We start from the raw sequence: 20,019 nt of genomic DNA, 5'->3' as shown, positions 1-20,019 counted from the left end.
AGACGTCTGTTGCTCGGTGTCTGGCTCTACGAATGACGTTGTTTCAGTACTGGACTGTGAATACTTGTTACAGGCTTGTGGACCGCCTTATGTGGGTGCGGGGGTCCACCTTAGCTCCTCTTGAAGAGCAGCAAGTGCTCTAACTTATTGCACCGTCTCCAGCGCCCCCCCCCCCCATATTGATTTTATTGTTTGTGTTGCAGCGACGTATCTAAAGTAAAGGAGACAGCAAAATGTCCTCAATGTCATCTGAATACACTATTGGTGGGGTGAAGATTAACTTTCCTTGTAAAGCTTATCCAGCACAGCTTGCTATGATGAGTTCTGTAAGTATTTTACATCAGTTAAGTCTTTATGAAGGTGCTGTAGCTTATGATTCCAACCGTACATTGAACTTGTAACTATTCTCAGGTACAGAATGATGGCTAATATTTGCTGGATTCATTTGGAAAGAGCACCTACTTTCAGGAAAGTCATAGCCATGACTTCCAAGCTGTGTGTGTTTGGTTAGGATATAAAGAAGAACACCTGAAAAACACTCTCAGCTCCTGTGTGTGTGTGTGTGTGTGTGTGTGTGTGTGTGTGTGTGTGTGAGAGAGAGAGAGAGAGAGAGAGAGAGAGAGAGAGAGAGAGAGAGAGAGAGAGAAAGTAGTTTGCTTGCATGTATATGCACCATGTACATGCCTGGTGTTTGAGGTGGCCAGAAAAAGGTATTGGATACCTGGAAATTGGGTTACATATGGTTGTAAGCTTCCATGCCATGTGCTGGGAATTCAACCCAGGTCCTCTCTAAGAACAGCTGGAGTTCTTAATTGATGAGCTATCTCTCCAGCTCCTGTACTGGATTGTCTTAACTGATGTGAGAAGACCCAGGCCACTGTGGGCAGCACCATTCCTTAGACAGGGTGTCCTGAACTGTGAAGGGTGGAAAACTAGACCTCAGCATAAGGAAACATCATACACCCCAGTCCCCTTTCCCCTCCCCCCTTCCCCCTAAAAGAACCCCTCAAAAAATCAGTCCAAAACAAAAAACCCCGGCTCACTCTTTCCAACACTTCTTCATTCATCCGTGTTGCATTGAGAGCTGTGGTGTGTCATGCAGTATACCCTTTTGTCCAGTCAGCCCCACTGACAACATGCTCATTGTGATGAGTCTTCTAGTTCAAAGCCTCCGGCGCACAATCATCACTTGCTCTCGGATATCTTGCTATTGCCCCAACTCACGGAGATCCTGGGATTTTCGATCCACAGGACCAGTCCCTTCATGCACTCCTACAGGTCATAGATGGGGGAGATGTTAGGGTTGTAACAATTAGTCTTTTCCTTTAGTGGTATCACTCATAAGTTTTTTTCTCATGCATATGCATAGGTATTAGTGTATTACAGTCCTTTTTTTTTCTTTTGTTTTTTTAGATTACTTTTATGTGTGTGAATGTTTTGCCTGCAGGTATGTCTGTGTACCTCATGGGTGCCTGAGGCCTGAGGAGGCCAGAATAGGGCACTGGATCTCCTGGAACTGGAGTTAGAGGCAGTTGTGAGCTGCCGCGTGTGTATGGGAATTGAACCTGGATCTTCTGTGAGAGCAACAACTCCTAACTGCTGAGCCACCTCTCCAGCACATATTACAGTTTCATATAGAAACAGTTTGTGGCTGTATAATTAAATATAAGTTGCTTATTTAATTGTGTGTGTGTGTGTGTGTGTGTGTGTGTGTGTGTGTGTGTGTGTTTGATGTACACTGGTAAAACCAGCAGATAGTTAGGGAGAAGAAAAGAAGTAAAGTCTAGGTTAACAAACTTCTGGTTCTTCCGTATGCTGTTAGTGCCTCCTGGAGTGCTTCCCACTCTTCTGTGCTATTCTGCTCATGTTCCTGTTGGATGGAGAGCGAGCTGATAAGTAATCGACTATTGTTTTCTTTTTTAAAATTGATTTCTTTGTCCACAGATTGTCAGAGGACTAAACAGTAGTCAGCATTGTTTGTTGGAGAGTCCCACAGGAAGTGGAAAAAGTTTAGCCTTACTTTGTTCTGCATTAGCATGGCAACAATCTCATACTGGTAAGTAGTTCTCATGAAAAATTATTATCTTTATTTTGTGTGTGCATATATGTGTGGGCACATGTGCTATGGTCTGGACGTCAGTGGACAAATTGCAGGAATCTCCTGCCACTGTATGGGTCTGGTGTACTGAACTCTAACAAGTGTACCTTTACCTGCTGAACAATTAGGCCAGCCCCAGGTCATATAGTACACTGTATCTAGACTGGTTCAAATATTGTTTAACTGACTTAAATAATCGCTATCAAGACATTTCTTCAAGATGTATCACCTGTGCCAGGCATGGTGGTGCACATACATAACTCCAGCATTCTGGAGCCAAAGGCAAGAAGATTCTGCTGTAGGTTCAAGGGCAGCCTGGGCTATATAGCAAGTTTCAGGCCAGCCCAGGTTACACAGCAACCCCGTCCCAAAATAAAACAAAACATTATAAGTCTTCCAAAAGAAGTTGGATACTTGGAGCTCCACCTGGGGCCTGGCCGAGGATCTCTGCATCTACTTCCATCAGTTAATGGATGAGAATTCCAGCACGACAGTTAGGGTGTTTGGCCATCTGATCACCAGACTAGGTCAGTTCAGGCTTTCTCTCAACCATTGCCAGTAGTCTACAGTGGAGGTATCATTGTGAATTTCTGGGGACCTCTCTAGCACTTTGCTTCTTCCTGTTCTCATGTGGTCTTCATTTATCATGGTCTCTTATTCCTTGTTCTCCCTCTGTTCTTGATCCCGCTGGGATCTAGTCTCCTCCTTCCAGGCTGAACAAAGTGTCCCCGCATAAGCCCCAGGTTCCAAACAGCCAGCTCATGCACTAAGGACAGGTCCAGGGGCCTCCCAAACAGTTCAAGCTATTCAATTGTCTCAGTTATCCAGAGGGCCTGATCCAGTTGGGGGCTCCACAGCTTTTGGTTCATAGTTCATGTGTTTCCATTAGTTTGGCTATTTGCCCCTGTGCTTTTTCCAATCTTGGTCTCAACAATTCACACTCTTACAATCCCTCCTCTTTCTCGACAATTGGACTCCTGGAGCTCCCTGGACTTAATTTACCAGGTTGAGCTGAATCCCCAGGGGAGTCTTTGCCCTGGAGGAGATGAGAATGGGGGGACCTGGGGGGAAGGCGGGGTTGGGGTCGGGAGTGGGGAGGACAGGGGAACTCATGGCTGATATGCAAAATTAAATTAAATTAAAAAATGTGAAAAAAAAGAAGTTGGATACATCAAAATTAATTTTTAAATAATATTAACACAATTTAATCCTTTTACTTGATCATGCGTAGTGTATGTGAATATTTTAGATGTCTAGAGTTCTATGAAAATGATGAGATATAATTTGTATCTAAGAAGTAGGAGATGGAGCTCTGATGGCGCTGATGCATATACTAATTACTTGAATATATTCTTGAATATATTTGCTTATTTGACTTTGTTTTATGTGCATTTGTGTGAGAGTGTCAGATTCTCTGAAACTGGAGTTACAGGCAGTTGTGAACTGCCATGTGGGTGCTGGGAATTGAACCCCGGTCCTCTGGAAGGGCAGCTAATGCTCTTAACTGCTGAGCCATCTCTCTAGCCTCCCCCCCCCTTTTTTTTTTTTAGAAAAATGTCTCTTTTTCCCCTCTTTTATTTATTATATTTGTGTTTTAATTTTACACATCAGCCATGGGGTCCCCTGTCCTCCCCCCTCCCACATTGTTTTTTCCTCTCTAGCCCCTTTATCTGACTTTTATAACATTAAAATATGGACTATATGAAGAAGAAAACATATAAAACTGGAGTAGTGGTACACGCCAGTAAGCCTAGTACTTCGGAGGTTGCAGAGGACAGTGAGTTAAAGGCCAGCCTGGGCTACATAGCAAGATCCCAGCTCTAAATAAATAAGTATTTAGCTCAGTGGTAGAGCGCTTGCCTAGCAAGCACAAGGCCCTGGGTTCGATCCTCAGCTCAATAAATAAATAAACAAACAAGCAAATAAAAGATACTTGCTGCTCTACCTGTTTGAATACCAGATAAATAGACGCCTATTATAATCATGATTGTATGAATTTCTGTTATGTCCCATTGTTCATTGTTGCCAGAGCTACACAGTGAGACCTTGTCTCAAAAATAAATTTGGCTAGGATTGAGCATGTGCCTCTTCATCCCTAGTACTCAGGAAGCTGAGGCCAGAGAGTCAGGAGCTTAAAGGAAGCCTGGGATCTGTCTTAAAAAACCAAACTCAAGTCCTGGGTGAGGGGTGTAGTTCAGTGATACAACACTTTCCTAGCATGTGCAAGGGCCGGGATTCAATACTTAGAACTTCTAGAAAAATAAGTAAAAATGTATACCCCCCTATAACAAAAGATACTGGGGTACTGGCTCCCATTGCACCCTTTCCAATGGTGAGCCCTGGACTTAAATGTAAATTCCTACAGGTAATCTTGAATTCCTGTTTCTTTTTGTAAAAACTAGGTTTCGAGGTAAAATCTATTTGTAATTGTTCCATGTATTTGCTGATAAGCTTCTGTATGATTGACATCTGGGTAAATACAATTATTATTATATGTTATACAACAATGGGTTTCGTTATGAGATTTTTATACATGTATATAGTGTGCCTTTAGGTTTGCCTTTTTTCTCCTGAGGCAGGGTTTTGCTATATAGTCTGGGCTGGCTTTCAGCTCAAGTTCTTCCTGCCTCAGCCTCCTGAATGCTGGGATTACAGGTATGCATAACCATGCTTGTTTATGATTAGCTTTTTAAAAAGTATATGAGTTCTGTAATTATATATCCTGTGGGCATAAATTAAAAAGTATCTTTTTATGTTATGTGTATGAGTATATTTTCTTCCATGTCTATGTACCACATGCGTGCCTGGTGCTTGAGCAGCCCATATGAAAGCATTAGGTCATCTGGAACTGGAGTTGCAGATGGTTGTGAGTTGCTGTGTGGGTGCTAGGAACTGAACTGGGATCCCCTGGAAGAGCAGCAAATGATCTTAACTGCTAAGCCATCTCTCCAGCCCCCATATTGTAATTTTAAAAATTATATTTAGGTATCTTAATTACCTTTTCATTGGATTTGAATATGGTCTTAAAATATATTTTGATACTTGGTTCAGAATGTGTAGGTGATAGAATGTTTCTATTTGATTTGATTTTCTTTCTTTGCTTGTTTGTTTTTGAGACAGAGTTTCCCTGTGTAGCCTTTGGCTATCCTGGAACTCACTCTGTAGACCAGGCTGGCCTCAAACTCAGAGTTCCACTTGCCTCTACCTCCCAAGTGCTAGGACTAAAGGTGTGAGCCACCTCACCAAGCCTGAATATTTCCATTTGAAATAGAAGTATAATGTGAAGCTGGGTGTGGTGGTTCACATCTTTAATCCCAGCATTCAGGAGGCAGAGGCAAGTGGATCTCTGTGAGTTCGAGACCAGCCTGTTCTTCTTAGTGAGTTCCATGACAGCCAGTGCTTTGTAGAAAGACCCTGTCTCTTTTGTTTTTTTGAGACAGGGTTTCTATGTAGTTTTGTGCCTTTCCTGGACCTCGCTCTGTAGACCAGGCTGGCCTGGAACTCACAGAAATCTGCCTGACCTCTGCCTCTCAAGTGCTGGGATTAAAGGCGTGCACCACCACAGTGCAGCTAGAAAAACCCTGTCTCAAAACAAAACAAAACAAAACAAAACAAAAACAAACTGAAAAAAAGGAATAAAAAATAAGGATAATGTAGACTGTGTCAATCCTTATCTTTATTATTTAGGATACTGAAATTTCAAATTCTTCCTTTAGGGAAATAGCAGTAATGAAGCATATACTTTTTCATATTTGTTTCTGCCCTTTTTGCTTGATTTTGAAAGAAAATGTGAACACAAAAAAATACAAAAGTGGTTGTACTTTTAATTACATTATTAATCTTCATTATTTTGTTTTAATAGTTTATACATTGATAACATTTCTGAACACACTGTGGGCATAGCTTTCCTCTTCTGTCCTGATTTGACATTGTAGATAAGGTTTATGTAGATTGTTTCTCTTAATTTAATCTTGTAACCTGGGACACTTCCAATACTTGGTGAACTGAGGTGGTTGCTTACTCCAGCTGAAAAGAAAATGACTATTTATTAGTTACATTGTAATAGAGGTGTTTTTTTTTGTTTGTTTGTTTTGTTTTTTGTTTCTTCCCCTAGGAAAGCCAGTGGATGAGGGCTTGAATAAAAAGCCTGAGGTGCCGCCATCATGTTGTTGTGCATGCCATTCAAAGAACTTTACTTACAGTGACATGCACACGGGCACGTCTCCTCATTTCAGTAGTCCAAGCAAGCTGTCTGAAAGAAGTGGGGCCTCGTCACCCTGCCGAGGTAACTTATTTTCTGCTTGTGCTGTTGGGATCTGTGTGGGTCCGTCCTTAGTTATTACTGCTCTGAGGCTTCATTCAGATAAATTTAGCTAGCAGGATTAATTTTTCTGAAATTCCTCTTTTAGAAAGTAATTTATTTATTTTGTGTGGGAGCCCACAAAAGCTTCCTAGTGAGATCTGAGCTTGCTTTACACAGCAGGGCTGCATTAGAGGATGGCTGGACCACGGGCATGGTCACCAGGAGCCTGGGATGGTCTGCACTTGGCTGTGTGTTTGGGGGTCTTCTGCTCCACCCCTTGGCATTCCTCTAAAAGCTCTTTAGTGGAGACTGAAGGGGCTGGTGGGTTTGGACCCAGGCCCTCCAGAGGCCATCCTGTGTTTCTAACTGTCTCTCTCTATATCCTTCTATCTACATAGTCCTTATTTCTCCCTGCTCAAGAGTACCCAGAGGGACAATTTTAAATGTATGAGAATTTTGTCTGCAGTGTATGTCTGTGTTCCCTGTGTGTTCCTGACAGCCTCAAAGGCCCTCAGACTGGAATTTCAGCCGCCCTGAAATTCTTTAACTACATTTATCTTTCTGTTGAGTGTGTGTGTGTGTGTGTGTGTGTGTGTGTGTGTGTGTGTGTGTGTGTGTGTGTGTGTGTGCCACAGCACTCGTGTGATGCCAGAGGACCAGTTGCTGGCATCAGTTCTCTCCTCCCACCATGTGGGTCCTAGTGCAGATCACTGGTCTTGAGCACATGTGCATTTACTCACTGAACCTCTCTGAAATTCTTTAAATTATGTTTATTTCATTTCTGTGTTGGTTATGGAACTTCAAGCTTCATGCATGTCAAAGAATGTGCTTTGAACTGAACAGTGTGCCCTGATGGAATAATTTTACCATAACATTGACTGCACTTTTGCTGGGTGGTTTAACCACCCCTTCCTCATTAGTCTTTTGTTTGTTTGTTTGTTTGTTTTGTTTGTTGTTTTTTTGAGACAGGGTTTCTCTGTGTAGCTTTGGAGCCTTTCTTGGAACTCACTCTGTAGCCCAGGCTGGCCTCTTACTCACAGAGATCCGCCTGCCTCTGCCTCCTAAGCGTTGGGATTAAAGGCATGCACCACCACTGCCCGGTTTGTACTTTGCTTCTTTTTCTTTTATTATTATGTATACAGTGTTCTGTCTGCATGTGTCCCTGCAGGCCAGAAGAGGGCACCAGATCTCATTACAGATGACAGTTGCTGGGAATTGAACTCAGGATCTTTGGTAGAGCGGCCAGTGCTCTTAACCTCTGAGCCATTTCTCCAGCCCCGTTTTTTAAATTAATTTATTTATTATGTATATAGCATGTATGCCTGCAGACCAGAAGAGGGCACCAGATCTCATTACAGGTGGTTGTGATTGCTGGGAATTGAACTCAGGACCTCTGGAAGATCAGCCAGTGCTCTTACCCTCTGATCCATCTCTCCAGCCTGTACTGCTTCTTAATGAAGTGGATAGACCAGGTTATATTCGTCTATTCTACAGTTGTCAGATAATTGAGTTGTTTCCAGTTTTGTTTAATACGACAGGGACTTTATTGTTTGTATGAGTACAAATAGATACTTTCTTTTGTATGCATACTTAGGAATGAAATGGTTATAGCATGTACATTTTTATCAGCTGTGGTAGATAATGCCAACAATTTCTTAGTTTTTGTGTTCTTTCCTCTAGTCCTCCCTTAATAATGCAGGCATACCTTACATTATGGTATTCTCCCCCCCCCCCTCTTTTTTTTTTTGAGACAGGGTTTCTCTGTACAGCAGCCCTAGGTGTCCTGGAACTAGCTCTGTAGACCAGGCTGGCCTCAAACTCACAGAGCCTGCCTCTGCCTCCCAAGCACTGGGATTGAAGGTGTACACCACCACCACCCAGCTGTACTTTTTTCAAATCAAAACTCTGTGGCAACTCTTAATTGAACAAACTTATTGGTTGTAGGTGGACTTTTCTTTCCCACTCTCCAGTTCCCAAGTAACTGGCACAGAGATTTAATGTAAATTATAAATGCTCTGCTGATAGCTCAGGCTTATTACTAACTAGCTCCTATTCTTAAATTAACCCATTTCTATTAATTATCCTGTTATTGCCATGTGGCTCATGGCTTTACCTATTCTCCAGCATGCCTTGCTCCCCTGTGTCTCCTGGCAATCTCACTCACTGTGCCTTTCTTCTTCCCAGTGTCCTTAGTCTGGTTTTCTCACCTAACCTTATTCTGTCTAGCTATTGGCCAGTCAGCTCCTTTATTAAACCAATCACAGTGGCATACATTCACAGAGTAAAAGAATATTCCACAGTTGATGGTATTTTTTTTCTAAAAGCTTTTTGTTTGTTTGGATTTTTTTTTTTTTTTTTTTTTTTTTTTTAGCAATAAGATACTTTTTGAAGTGCAATGGTGGTGCATGCCTTTAATCCCAGCAGCGTGGGGTCCAGAAAGACAGGTTGAAGGGCTATAAGAGCCTGAGACTAAGAAGTAGGAGATGAGCCGAGATGAGCCGGGTAGCGGTGGCACACGCCTTTAATCCCAGCACTTGGGGAGGCAGAGGCAGGCGGATCTTTGTGAATTCGAGGCCAGTCTGGTCTCCAAAGCGAGTTCCAGGAAAGGTGCAAAACTACACAGAGAAACCCTGTCTCAAAACAAACAAACAAACAGACAAAAATAGTTGTTGCTTTCCTGGGCTGGAGAGATGGCTCAGAGGTTAAGAGCACCGACTGCTCTTCCAGAGGTCCTGAGTTCAATTCCCAGCAACCACATGGTGGCTCACAACCACCCATAATTAAATCTGGTGCCCTCTTCTGGCTTCCAAGGACACATGTAGGCAGAACACTGTATACATAATAAATAAATCTTAAAAAAAAAAAAAAAGGTATGTGTGCCACCATTTTCTAGCCTCTATGTCTATCTAGTGGCTGTTCTGTTCTCTGTCCTCAGATCAGTTTATTAAGGTGTACAATATATTGGGGAACACAATATCTCCACAATAGTATGACATGAGTAGTGAACATTTTACACGTTTATTGGTCCTTAGGAATGATGTCTGCAGTGGATTGCCTGTTTAAATACTCTTTTTGTGCTGGTCTGAGAGTCGTCCCTCCCGTTTTCCCCACCCCTCTTTCTTTCTTCAGATAGTTTGGAGATATCTCACTTCTTTTTAGGTTAATAATTTAATTAATAATTAACCTAAATAATTTAATAAGTGTGCCTTAATAATTTAATCTCTTTGATGAACTCCTTGCAAACTCGTAAACTATAGAGACTAGAAGATGAGGAGCTGGAGAACTGGCTCCTGAGGACCTAGGTTTGAATCACAGCATCCACATGGTGACTCAGAATTTTGTGTAACTCTAGTTCAAGGGAATCTTATGCCCTCTTCTGGCCTCTACAGGCACTGCATATGTGTGGTGCATATACATATATGCAGACAAAATACTCATATACATAATTAAGTAAATGAAACCTTAAATAAAAAGACTAGGAACTATACCAAAAACAATAATGTAGTTTAGAAAATTAATCTACCATGTACTATGTAAGAATAACCTCAGAACAGGAAAATAAAAATCGTATTATGAGTTGGGCAGTGGTGGCGCACGCCTGTAATCCCAGCACTTGGGAGGCAGAGGCAGGCGGATCTCTGTGAGTTCGAGGCCAGCCTGGTCTACAGAGCTAGTCCAGGACAGGCTCCAAAGCTACAGAGAAACCCTGTCTCGAAAAACAAAAAACAAAACAAAACAAAAATCGTATTATGGCATATAAAAGAGACTTTTATATTAAAATTTTTGGTTTTTAGTGGTTCAGAGGTTAAGAGCAAGCACCACTCTTCTAGAAGACCAGAGTTCAGTTCTCAGCAGTCATATCCTTTGTGGGCACCTACATTCATGTGCATGTATACAATTGAAAATAATAAAACAAGTTTTTAAAGAATCTGATTAATGGTGTGCATCTAACTCCAGAATTGAGGAGGTGAAAGGATCCCTGGAGCCTGGTTGTTAATCAGTTTAGCTCATCAGTGAGCTCCAGGTTCAGTGAGGGACACTGTATGAATTAAAAAAAAAAGTGGGGAAGCAATTGAGGTAGATACCTGCAGTTGACCTCTGGCTTCCCTGAAGATGCACATATGTGCACATGTATGTTTGTGTATGCACACATGCATGAACACACATCCTTCCATTAAACAACACTGCAATATGGCATAGATTCCCTTTTGTGTTTGTAGGCTCACACTTGTACCTGTTTCTGTAGATCTTCCTGTGAGTGGGTGGTTTGTTTCCATCAGGGCATTGTTTCAGTTTCATTGATTTTCATGCTCTCTGGTCATTGTGTGGACTCGGTGTAAGAAGTATCTTCTAAAGGGATTCATGCCACAGAGGTGGAGAGAACGTGTAGAGGAACCGAGGACAGAGGTACCTTTAAGAAAAGGTACACAGGAAATGGGAGACACTAATGGGTAGGATAGTGAAAAAAAAATGTGTTATGGACACTGGGGAGAAGGGAATGTGTTTGCCATGTTTCTAGAAAGCAGAATGTTGTATTTGTCAGTTCTGAAATTATTCTTAAGGATTTTGAAGTAAAATGGCAAATCTATTGCACCTAAATTCTGCAAATTATACTTAGTAATAGTGGGCATTTCTTTAAAATTCACTTTGGTAAGATGGGAATAATTTTGTAATTTAGGAGTTAAGAGGTTTTTTGGTTGTTTTTTTTTTTTTTTTTTGATGGTTTTAAGAATGAGTTTTCAAGGTTGTGAAATTAAGACATTATATGAATTTTATTCTGTGAACACTGTTTTTAACCTAAAGCATATGATGAAGCTCAGTAGGAAAGGAACATTAAGGCTTTCATAGAAATGAAATAACATTGATTGAGTCGTGAGGGTCTCAATTTGCGTATTTTGTCAGGATCCTTTGTTAGAGATTGAACCTAAGGCTTCTCACATTCCAGGCAACTGCATAATAGAGTATAGCCTATAAAACATGAGTTATGAGAACAATAGACCGGGTGTTTTCTGTTAAATGTATGCTTCTTGAAATGCCTTTTGTATTTATGGTAAAAATAAATGGGGTGATAAAAAGTTTTCAAGAAAACTACTGGGGGCTGGAGAGATGGCTCAGAGGTTAAGAGCACCGACTGCTCTTCCAGAGGTCCTGAGTTCAATCCCCAGTAACCACATGGTGGCTCACAACCATCTGTAATGAGATCTGGCGCCCCCTTCTGTGTATATAATAAATAAATAGATCTTGAAAAAAATGAAAGTCTTTATTATTTAAAAAAAAAAAAAAAAAAAAAAAAGGCCAGGCGGTGGTGGCGCATGCCTTTAATCCCAGCACTTGGGAGGCAGAGCCAGGTGGATCTCTGTGAGTTTGAGACCAGCCTGGGCTACCAAGTGAGTTCCAGGAAAGGCGCAAAGCTACACAGAGATACCCTGTCTTGAAAAACCAAAAAAAAAAAAAAAAACAAAAAAAAAAAGAAAACTACTTGCTGGATGTCTTGGTGCATATTTTTAATTTCAGAGGCAGAGGCAAGTGGATTTCTTTGATTTTGAGGCTAGTATAGTCTACATAGGGAGTGCCAGGCCAGCCAGGGCTACATAATGAGATAGTGCTCAATTAATCAGCCAATGGAGAAAAAAAGTCACAGATTTTAAACTGTTATAAAATTTATAGTAATGTCTTAAATCTTGGTTTTCTTCTAAAAATTGCATAGACTAAATTATAATATTTTCATTACAAATTTACCACATTTATTGTAAAATTGCTTTTTATATTAGACTCTCCTGAAAAAAATACTCTGGCTGCAAAGTTATCTGCCAAGAAACAGGCATCCATACAGAGAGATGAAGATGATGATTTTCAAATAGAGAAGAAAAGAATCCGACCCTTAGAAACCGCACAGCAGGTAAGCAGTTTCTTAACTGGTAAATAAATCTAGTTATCTAGTTAGGGATAGCTGAACATGAAGTTGGTGGCACTGGTAGAGAATAGTTATATTAATTTTCAAAATTAATATAATTCATTCCATAAAATAATAGGTTTCACGATGACATTTTTTATGCATGGGTATTTATGTGTTTTGAACAGTGACACCTTCCCATTTTCCCCATCCTGCTGGACTTCTTTTCCCAAACAGCTGATTTTCTGCTTTCTCATCTGACTTTTATATTAGACTAGATCTTGCATATGAGAGTGATAAAAATGCAGAGTGCTTTGTGGCTCTTTGTGCCATTCTTGTACAGGGGCCGTATTGTTTTATATTGTTATAATTTTAGTATCTATGGTGTTGAAGAATATTGTACTTAATTATTTATTTTAGGTTGCTTTTTAAATATTATTTCGTGTGGATGAATGTTTTGCCTGCATGTGTATATGTGCACCATGTGCATTCTTGGTGCCAGCAGAGGTCAGAAGAGGTTATTGGACCTCCTGGAAATGGAGTTATAGATGCTTGTAAACCACCATGTGGGTGCTGGGAACTGAACCAGGGTCCTCTGCAAGAGCAACAAGTACACTTAACTGCTAAGCCATCTCTCCAGCCCCATTACTGCATTTTTAAAATTCTTCAATACTTTTTACTTAATAGCATTTTCTTTTGTTCAAATACCTTTGATAGGAATTTTCACACTATAGATAATTTTGGTATTCATAGTGTAAGTATAATGACAAAGTGTACTCTTGTTTACTGAGGCTTAATGTTGTTTTAGTGGAGGTTTTGGCTTTTGTGCATGCACAGGTATTGAACCCAGGTCCTCCAGCATGATAAGCAAATACTGTTTCCCACTGAGCTTACCGTCCACTCACTTATTTTGAGACAAGATCTTGCTGAGTTTCCCAGACTGGTTTTAGACCTTGTGATCCTTTCTTGGTTCTCTGCATAGCTGAGATTGCAAGTATGTAGCACCCATATGCCTGGCTACTTACTGAGTTTTTAAGATCAATACATGATAAGACATGCATGTTTCTAAAACTTACTTAAAGACCTGATTACCAGATACTTCATATGGAATATATATATATTTTGAGCTGAGGATCGAACCCAGGGCCTTGCGCTTGCTAGGCAAATGATCTACCACTGAGCTAAATCCCCCAACCCTGGAATATACTTTTTGTAGAGGAACATAGTCTTCTTTAAATGTATGCTACAGAGATAGGGAGATTGGGAATTTAATACACTTAGTTATAAATATAAAAGAGGAATTATTAATTAACATGTCACATGTATGTAAATAATTGAGTACCTTCAGATGAATGGATATACTTAAATTACTTATGTTCTAGTTTTACATAGTTTAAATATCTACTAACAATTTCTAGAATTAAACCTTGTTTTTGGAGGTAGAATAAACTGGCTTATTTTTATAAAAGTACCAATTATGAATGAAGCTGGAATCTAGAATGTGGCTTAATTATTAATGTATTTTCCAATTAGGTGTGTGGTTTGGCTTTGCTGTAATGCTGAATTTGTTGTCTACATGGTGTGACAATTTTATAGGAAGATCACTATAATACAGTAATTTTTTATAATAATTTTTATATGTTGATACTTGATTAGGACACAAGGATTGTTACTATATGTTCTTTTTTTACTTAAATGGTGTTATGAGGTTTCTATTGGTTTTTTTTTTAAGATTTTTTTTTATCACTACTAGTTAGAAATAGCCTTTGGGTGGCTCAGCAGTTAAGAGCACTGGCAGAGGACCCGGGTTCAATTCCCATCTCATATGGCAGCTCACAACTCTCTATAACTCCCGTTCCAGGGGAATCTGGCACCCTCACACAGACATACATATAGGCAAAACACCAATGTAAATAAAATACAAATAAATAAATTATTTTAAAAAAAAAGAGGGTTGGGATTTAGCTCAGTGGCAAGCGGTAGGCCCTGGGTTCAATCCTCACCTCAAAAAAAAAAAAAAAAAGAAAAGAAAAAAAAAAGAAAGAATGAAAGAAAGAAGGAAAGAAGGAAAGATAGAAAGAAATAGCCTTTTGAAGGAAGAAGAGGGAAGGTAGAAAAATCCACAGTCAAGCTGCCCTTCATTTGGTTCTGTGTTTCTAGATGAGAAAATGTCATTGCTTGGAAAAGGATGTCCACCATTTGGATGCAGAAGTAGCTTCGGAAAAGAGAGTAAAACCCGAGTCACCTGTAAGAAAGACAAGCTCCTCTTTCCAAAATGTACGTATTTTGCCTTTGCTTAGTTTAAAGAAGGAAAATGGGGAGTCTTCTAAATCCCTTTGAAAGTAGAGAAAGAGTAGCATGATCTGAGCAATAGAAGAGCTGAGATTCCTAAACAATCCCACTCTAACTGTGCTCACTACTGTGTGAGACGGTAAGTCCTTCCTTTCTTCTCTCTGTCAGTTTCTCCTTTATAGAATGAATTAAAGAGCTGCACTAAAAGAAAGTTCTTTTTGTTGTTGTTGTTTTTCTGTTTTAAGGTTGTTTCTTAAAACTTTTTAAAAAGTCTCTCTCTCTCTCTGTGTGTGTGTGTGTGTGTGTGTGTGTGTGTGTGTACACATGTGGTTTCTAGAGGTCAGTGTCAGTTGTCTTTTTCAATTGCTCTTACTGAAGAAAATTACATTTCCTATCCGTTTATTGGGTGAGAGTATACAGATACTGCTTGGAGAATGTGGAAGCTCACTTTTATTATGTGGATTCCTAAGACTGGACTCAGGAGGAAGGCATCAGAGCTCCTGGAGTTGGAGTTGAAGACAGTTGGGAGCCACCATGTGGGTCCTAGGAAGAGCAGCCAGGGCTCTTAACCATTGAGCTATCTCCTCAGCTATTTTATTATTACTTTTGGTTTTTCAAGCTAGAGTTTCTCTGTGTAATAGTTCTGGCTGTCCTGGAACTCACTTGGTAGCCCAGGCTGGCCTTGAACTCACAGAGATCCGCCTGCCTCTGCCTCCCAAGTGCTAGGATTAAAGTTGTGTGTCACCACTGCCCAGCTATTACTATTTTTTTCAATGAACATTCTTCATGGATAAGCCACCTCTCTAGCCCCTTATCTTATATTAAAAGAAAAGAAAAAAACATGGTTTCTTGGCTATAATGTAAGCTCTTGGGAGTTGAGGCAGGAAGATCATGAATTAAGAGGTTGGTTTGGGCTCCATTGTGAGACCCTAATCCGGTCTCAAAGTGTTTGGGAGGGTGGATCTTAATGTGTTGCTCAGGTTGGCCTTGAACTCCTGGGATCAAGAGGTCCTTCTACCTTGGCTTCTCAAAGCACTGAGAGCAGGATATGCCAGTTGCCTTGCTTGAGGTTTGTTTTTCTATTTGTTAAAAGAATGGACTATGGGCAGTGGGTCAGAAGCATTTGCTCTGTAAACATGAGGACCTGCATAAAAAATGATTATGGCTGATGCATCTGTGAAGCTGGAGAGCTTTTCTCCAGGTCCCACTAAGCCCCAGCAGTCCAGTAGCCCACTTATAAAATGAACACACAGATGCTTATATTATTTAAACTGCTTGGCCATTAGCTCAGGCCTACCATTGTCTAGCTCTTACTCTTATATTCAGCCCATTTCTATTAATCTATACTTTGCCACATGGCTCGTAGCTTACCAGTACCTTACATCTCTCATGGCGGCGGCTGGCAGTGTCTCTCTGCCTCAGCCTTCCATTTCCCAGAATTCTCCTCTCTCCTTGTCTTTCCTATACTTCCTGCCTGGCTACTGGCCAATCAGAACAACATATATAACATACAGAACATCCCACAGCATGTCTGTAATCCCAGCTTTGAGGAGTATCCTGAGAGCTAACTGGCCAGCCAGCCAGGCCAAAATGGCAAGTTTCCAATTCAGTGAGCGACACTGTCTCAAGGCAAAAAGGTAGAAAGCCATGGTGGAAAAATCCCTACATTCTGCTCTGGAATCCACATGCACACTTATGGCCATACACACCTGTACATTCATGTATGTACATTACACACAAAATGTACAACAGATACATGCACACTCAAAAGGGATGGATACTGGGATAGACTGCCTACATGATTAATTCTTATATAATATTTTATGTTTGATATAGATATATAGCATGGTGTTTTGGTATCCTTATATATGCTGAAATTATTAATGAAGTTAGTCCAATTACTATTTCTATCTCACATGATTTATAAGTCTTTGTGTATGTTTAAGTACACTTGAAATCTAGTCTTAGTGAAGTTTTTATATGCAACAGAATACAAACTACAGTCATCATGGTGTTTATTGTATTTGTAGACTTGATTCATCCTGTATGACCGGATCTTTGTGTCCTCTGACCAATGCATCACATAAACTGCACTTCTTCACCCCTAGGGATTCTGTTCTTTTGCTTCCCTAGATTTGGCTTTTTTAGGTTTTTCATATAGGTGAGGTTATATAATTTTTTTCTTCCTGTTCCGTGATTTATTTCACTTTGTATAGTATCCTCCAGGTTCATCCATATTGTAACCAGCAGGATCTCTGTTTTAAAGGCCTTCAAAAGTCTCTCTCTCTCTCTCTCTCTCTCTCTCTCTCTCTCTCTCTCTCTCTCTGTGTGTGTGTGTGTGTGTGTGTGTGTGTGTGTGTGTATGTGTGTGTGCGCGCGCGCATATGCCAAGTTACTTTGTCCACTAATGTATTGGTCAACAAACCAATTTCTTTCTTTGTCCTGGAGTCCAGAATGCTCTAGATTGTCTTAAATGCTAGCCAAGTGCTCCATCACTGACCTTCATACAACCTCAGCTCTGTCTCTTGCCTTGAAGAGCCTGTTAAACACAAGTCTTATTTGTATATATATAATCCTTGATTATTTTTTCAGACTCTTGGTACAGTACCTAACTTCCCCATTTGCTAAATATAGATACAAGTGTCTATCTCACAAGGCAAGTGTGAGGATTAAACCATTACAGAGATTTAGTATATTTTAGAGCCTAAGTGGTAGATAGGAGAAGAAATAGTAGCAACAGTGTGCATGTTAAATAACTTATCTGCAATGCTTAGGATTAGAATTGTAAGGGATTTTGAATTTTCTTCAGATTCTAGAATGTTTCTTAATATATTTAGGTTGAATATTCCTTTTCTGTCTGAAATGCTTGATACTAAAGATGCTTTACATTTTTCAGTTTTCCAGATTTTGAAATATTTACATAGACTTTATGTGATGAGATGTCTTGGTAATGAGACCCAAGTTTAAGCTTGAAAATTGTTTTGTGTACATGGTATATACACATTACCCAAATGTAAATTTCTTTATTTCTAGTGTGTTTTCGTTTGGACAGTGACATCCTGTAGCAGGTCTGGTGTGGGGTTTGCTGCTTGTAGTGCTGTGTCAATGTTCATAAAAATGCGAGGATGGGGCAGAGTAGATGGGAAGAGGGGTCTTGGAGGAGAGGAGGGGAGAGGAACTGCAATTGGTATGTAAAATAAATGAAAAATGTCATTTAAATAACATTTAAAAAAGAAAAATGCAAAGAACATGTGCTTGTGTTCTCATATTTGCTCATCTTTGAGTCTGTAATAAAAAGCATATATGTATTCTGAATGGCTAGGCAAAAATGTCACAAAAACTTTTAAAAATTTTACTTAAGTTTATGTGTGTGAATGTCTTGTCTACATGTATGTCTATGCACCACATGTATGTCTAGTGCCCATGGACCCCAGAAGAAGGCATCCGATCCTCTGGAACTATAGTCACAGAGGGTTGTGAGCCACTGTGTAGGTTCTGGGAACCCAAGGCCCCCGGAAGAGCAGCCGCTGCTCTTAAGTGCTGAGCTGCCTCTCCAGCCCAGTGCCACAAATTCCTAAGTTAAAATACTCTATATTTTTAATTCTTAGCATCTAGGAGAATAAATAATTATAATAGAAACAATCACTATAAAATGTGCAGTCATAGTGAATGTGCTGATTGTGTGGGACACTCAAGGCATAGTAACGTTAGTCCCATTGTTTTCTTAAAGAAGATTAAACTTAAGCAGGCTGAGTACACAGTAGGGCAGCAGGTTAAGTACAGAGTATTAAATGATCTCAAGGGGGAGTATTAACTTCACTTGAGGTCTGCCAGAAGTTCAGTCTTTAAATAAGTTATCACTGCAGGTAGGAGGAAGAGAAAAGAAACAATAACAGGCCATTACCCACATCTGGTTCACTTTCTGGATGTCGTAGATTGAACTTTCCTTAAAGCAGACTAGACATACATTTATTTTTATTTATTATTATTATTATTATTATTATTATTATTATTATTATTATTTGCTTTTTTGAGACAGGGTTTCTCTGTGTAGTTTTGGTGCCTGTCCTGGATCTTGCTCTGTAGCCCAGGCTGGCCTCGAACTCACAGAGATCCGCCTGCCTCTGCCTCCCGAGTGCTGGGATTAAAGGCGTGCGCCACCACCACCCGGCAGATTTAATTTTAAAGACTTACCTACTTATGTATATGTGTCTCTGTGTGTGCACATGTGTGCTGGTATCTGTGGAATCCAGAAGAGTGTGCAAGAGCCCCTAGAGTGAGAGTTCCAGGTGGTTGTGAACTGCCCCCATGGGTGCCGGGAACTGAACTCGGGTCCTCTGGAAGAGCAGCAAGTGCTCTTAACCTCTGAGTCATTGCTGAAGGTAGATCTATTCAAGAACAATGAGAAAGAACTCCAGAGAGTGAGTGTGAGTGGCTCCAGATTACTTTTGTTGTTTTTAATTCTTCTATTTTTGTGTATGAGTGTTTGTCTGTATGTACGTATGTGCACCACATGTGTGCAGTGCCCATAGGGGTGCGAAAAGGGTGTCACCCGATCCCCCGAAACTGAAGTTACAGTCAGTTGTGAGTTGCCATGTGGGTGCTGGGAATCTAATTTGGATTTTCAGGAAGATCCAGGATTTTTAACTGCTGGGCCATCTCTCTGGCCCCTATTCTTTTCTTTTTAATTTCTCTTTTGTTTTGTTTGTTTGAGACAGGTCTCCTGTGTCTCAGGTTGGCCTTCAGCTTCATAGGGAAACTAACAATGACTTTGACCTGAATTCAGACTGCCTCCAACTTCTGAGAACTGGTATTTCAGGTGTGAACCGTCATACCTGGCTTTTAGATTTGTTTTCTTACAATAATTCATATGTTAGCAATCTAGTAAGTCATCATTCCTCACATGATCAGAATTTTGTCAAGAGAAGCATTGTGTTTGGGGAAATATAATAATGGTCTAATACTGCTTTGTTCCAGAAGTCATAATCATTTTCTTAGGATTATTACTTATATTTTTAAGCAAATCTTTATAATGAGTAAAGTCTTTTACAGACATGTTTTATGCTTAGTCCAGTGTTTATTTATTAAACGAATGATAGCATTAAATACATTAATTATAGTAATTCTATTTGATTCATTGTAGCAAGCAGTAGCAGCTCTTTTGTTCAGTGTGTAGGAAAGACTTAGTTCCAGCAGAGTGCGCTGTTGACCTTTGTCAAAAGCTGTGGCCCAGGAGCCTTTGGGCCCCCCCTTTCTTTTTCCTTTACCCTTTGCCCCTCCTTTCCGCCTCTTCTTCCCTATATCTCTGTCTTTCTCTTTCTGCTTAAAGGTGTATCCTAAGATCTCATGAGAAAAATGAACAGTTTTTCTGAAAGTGTTTTTTAAGTCATTTTCTCAATTTTACTTTTGTTTAAAATGACTATTTTATGATGA

At 40.1% G+C, this 20,019-nt stretch overlaps 1 protein-coding gene across 1 annotated transcript in view; it reads left to right on the top strand.

The window, feature by feature from the left end:
• The first annotated feature begins 233 nt into the window (after positions 1–233).
• The window catches only part of Brip1 (BRCA1 interacting protein C-terminal helicase 1), a 139,075-nt gene continuing 119,289 nt past the window's right edge, over positions 234–20,019 (top strand). Inside the window, exons 1-5 of the mRNA XM_036197293.1 lie at positions 234–326; positions 1,945–2,056; positions 6,213–6,383; positions 12,173–12,300; positions 14,455–14,571. Coding sequence (XP_036053186.1) covers positions 234–326; positions 1,945–2,056; positions 6,213–6,383; positions 12,173–12,300; positions 14,455–14,571 — 621 coding nt within the window. The remainder of the gene's footprint in view (positions 327–1,944; positions 2,057–6,212; positions 6,384–12,172; positions 12,301–14,454; positions 14,572–20,019) is intronic.

The sequence above is a fragment of the Onychomys torridus genome, chromosome 8, assembly GCF_903995425.1.
Source record: "Onychomys torridus chromosome 8, mOncTor1.1, whole genome shotgun sequence".
NCBI classification, from domain to species: Eukaryota; Metazoa; Chordata; class Mammalia; order Rodentia; family Cricetidae; genus Onychomys; species Onychomys torridus.
Note: the sequence above shows the minus strand (reverse complement) of the source record. Positions and strands in the feature narration are given on the sequence as shown.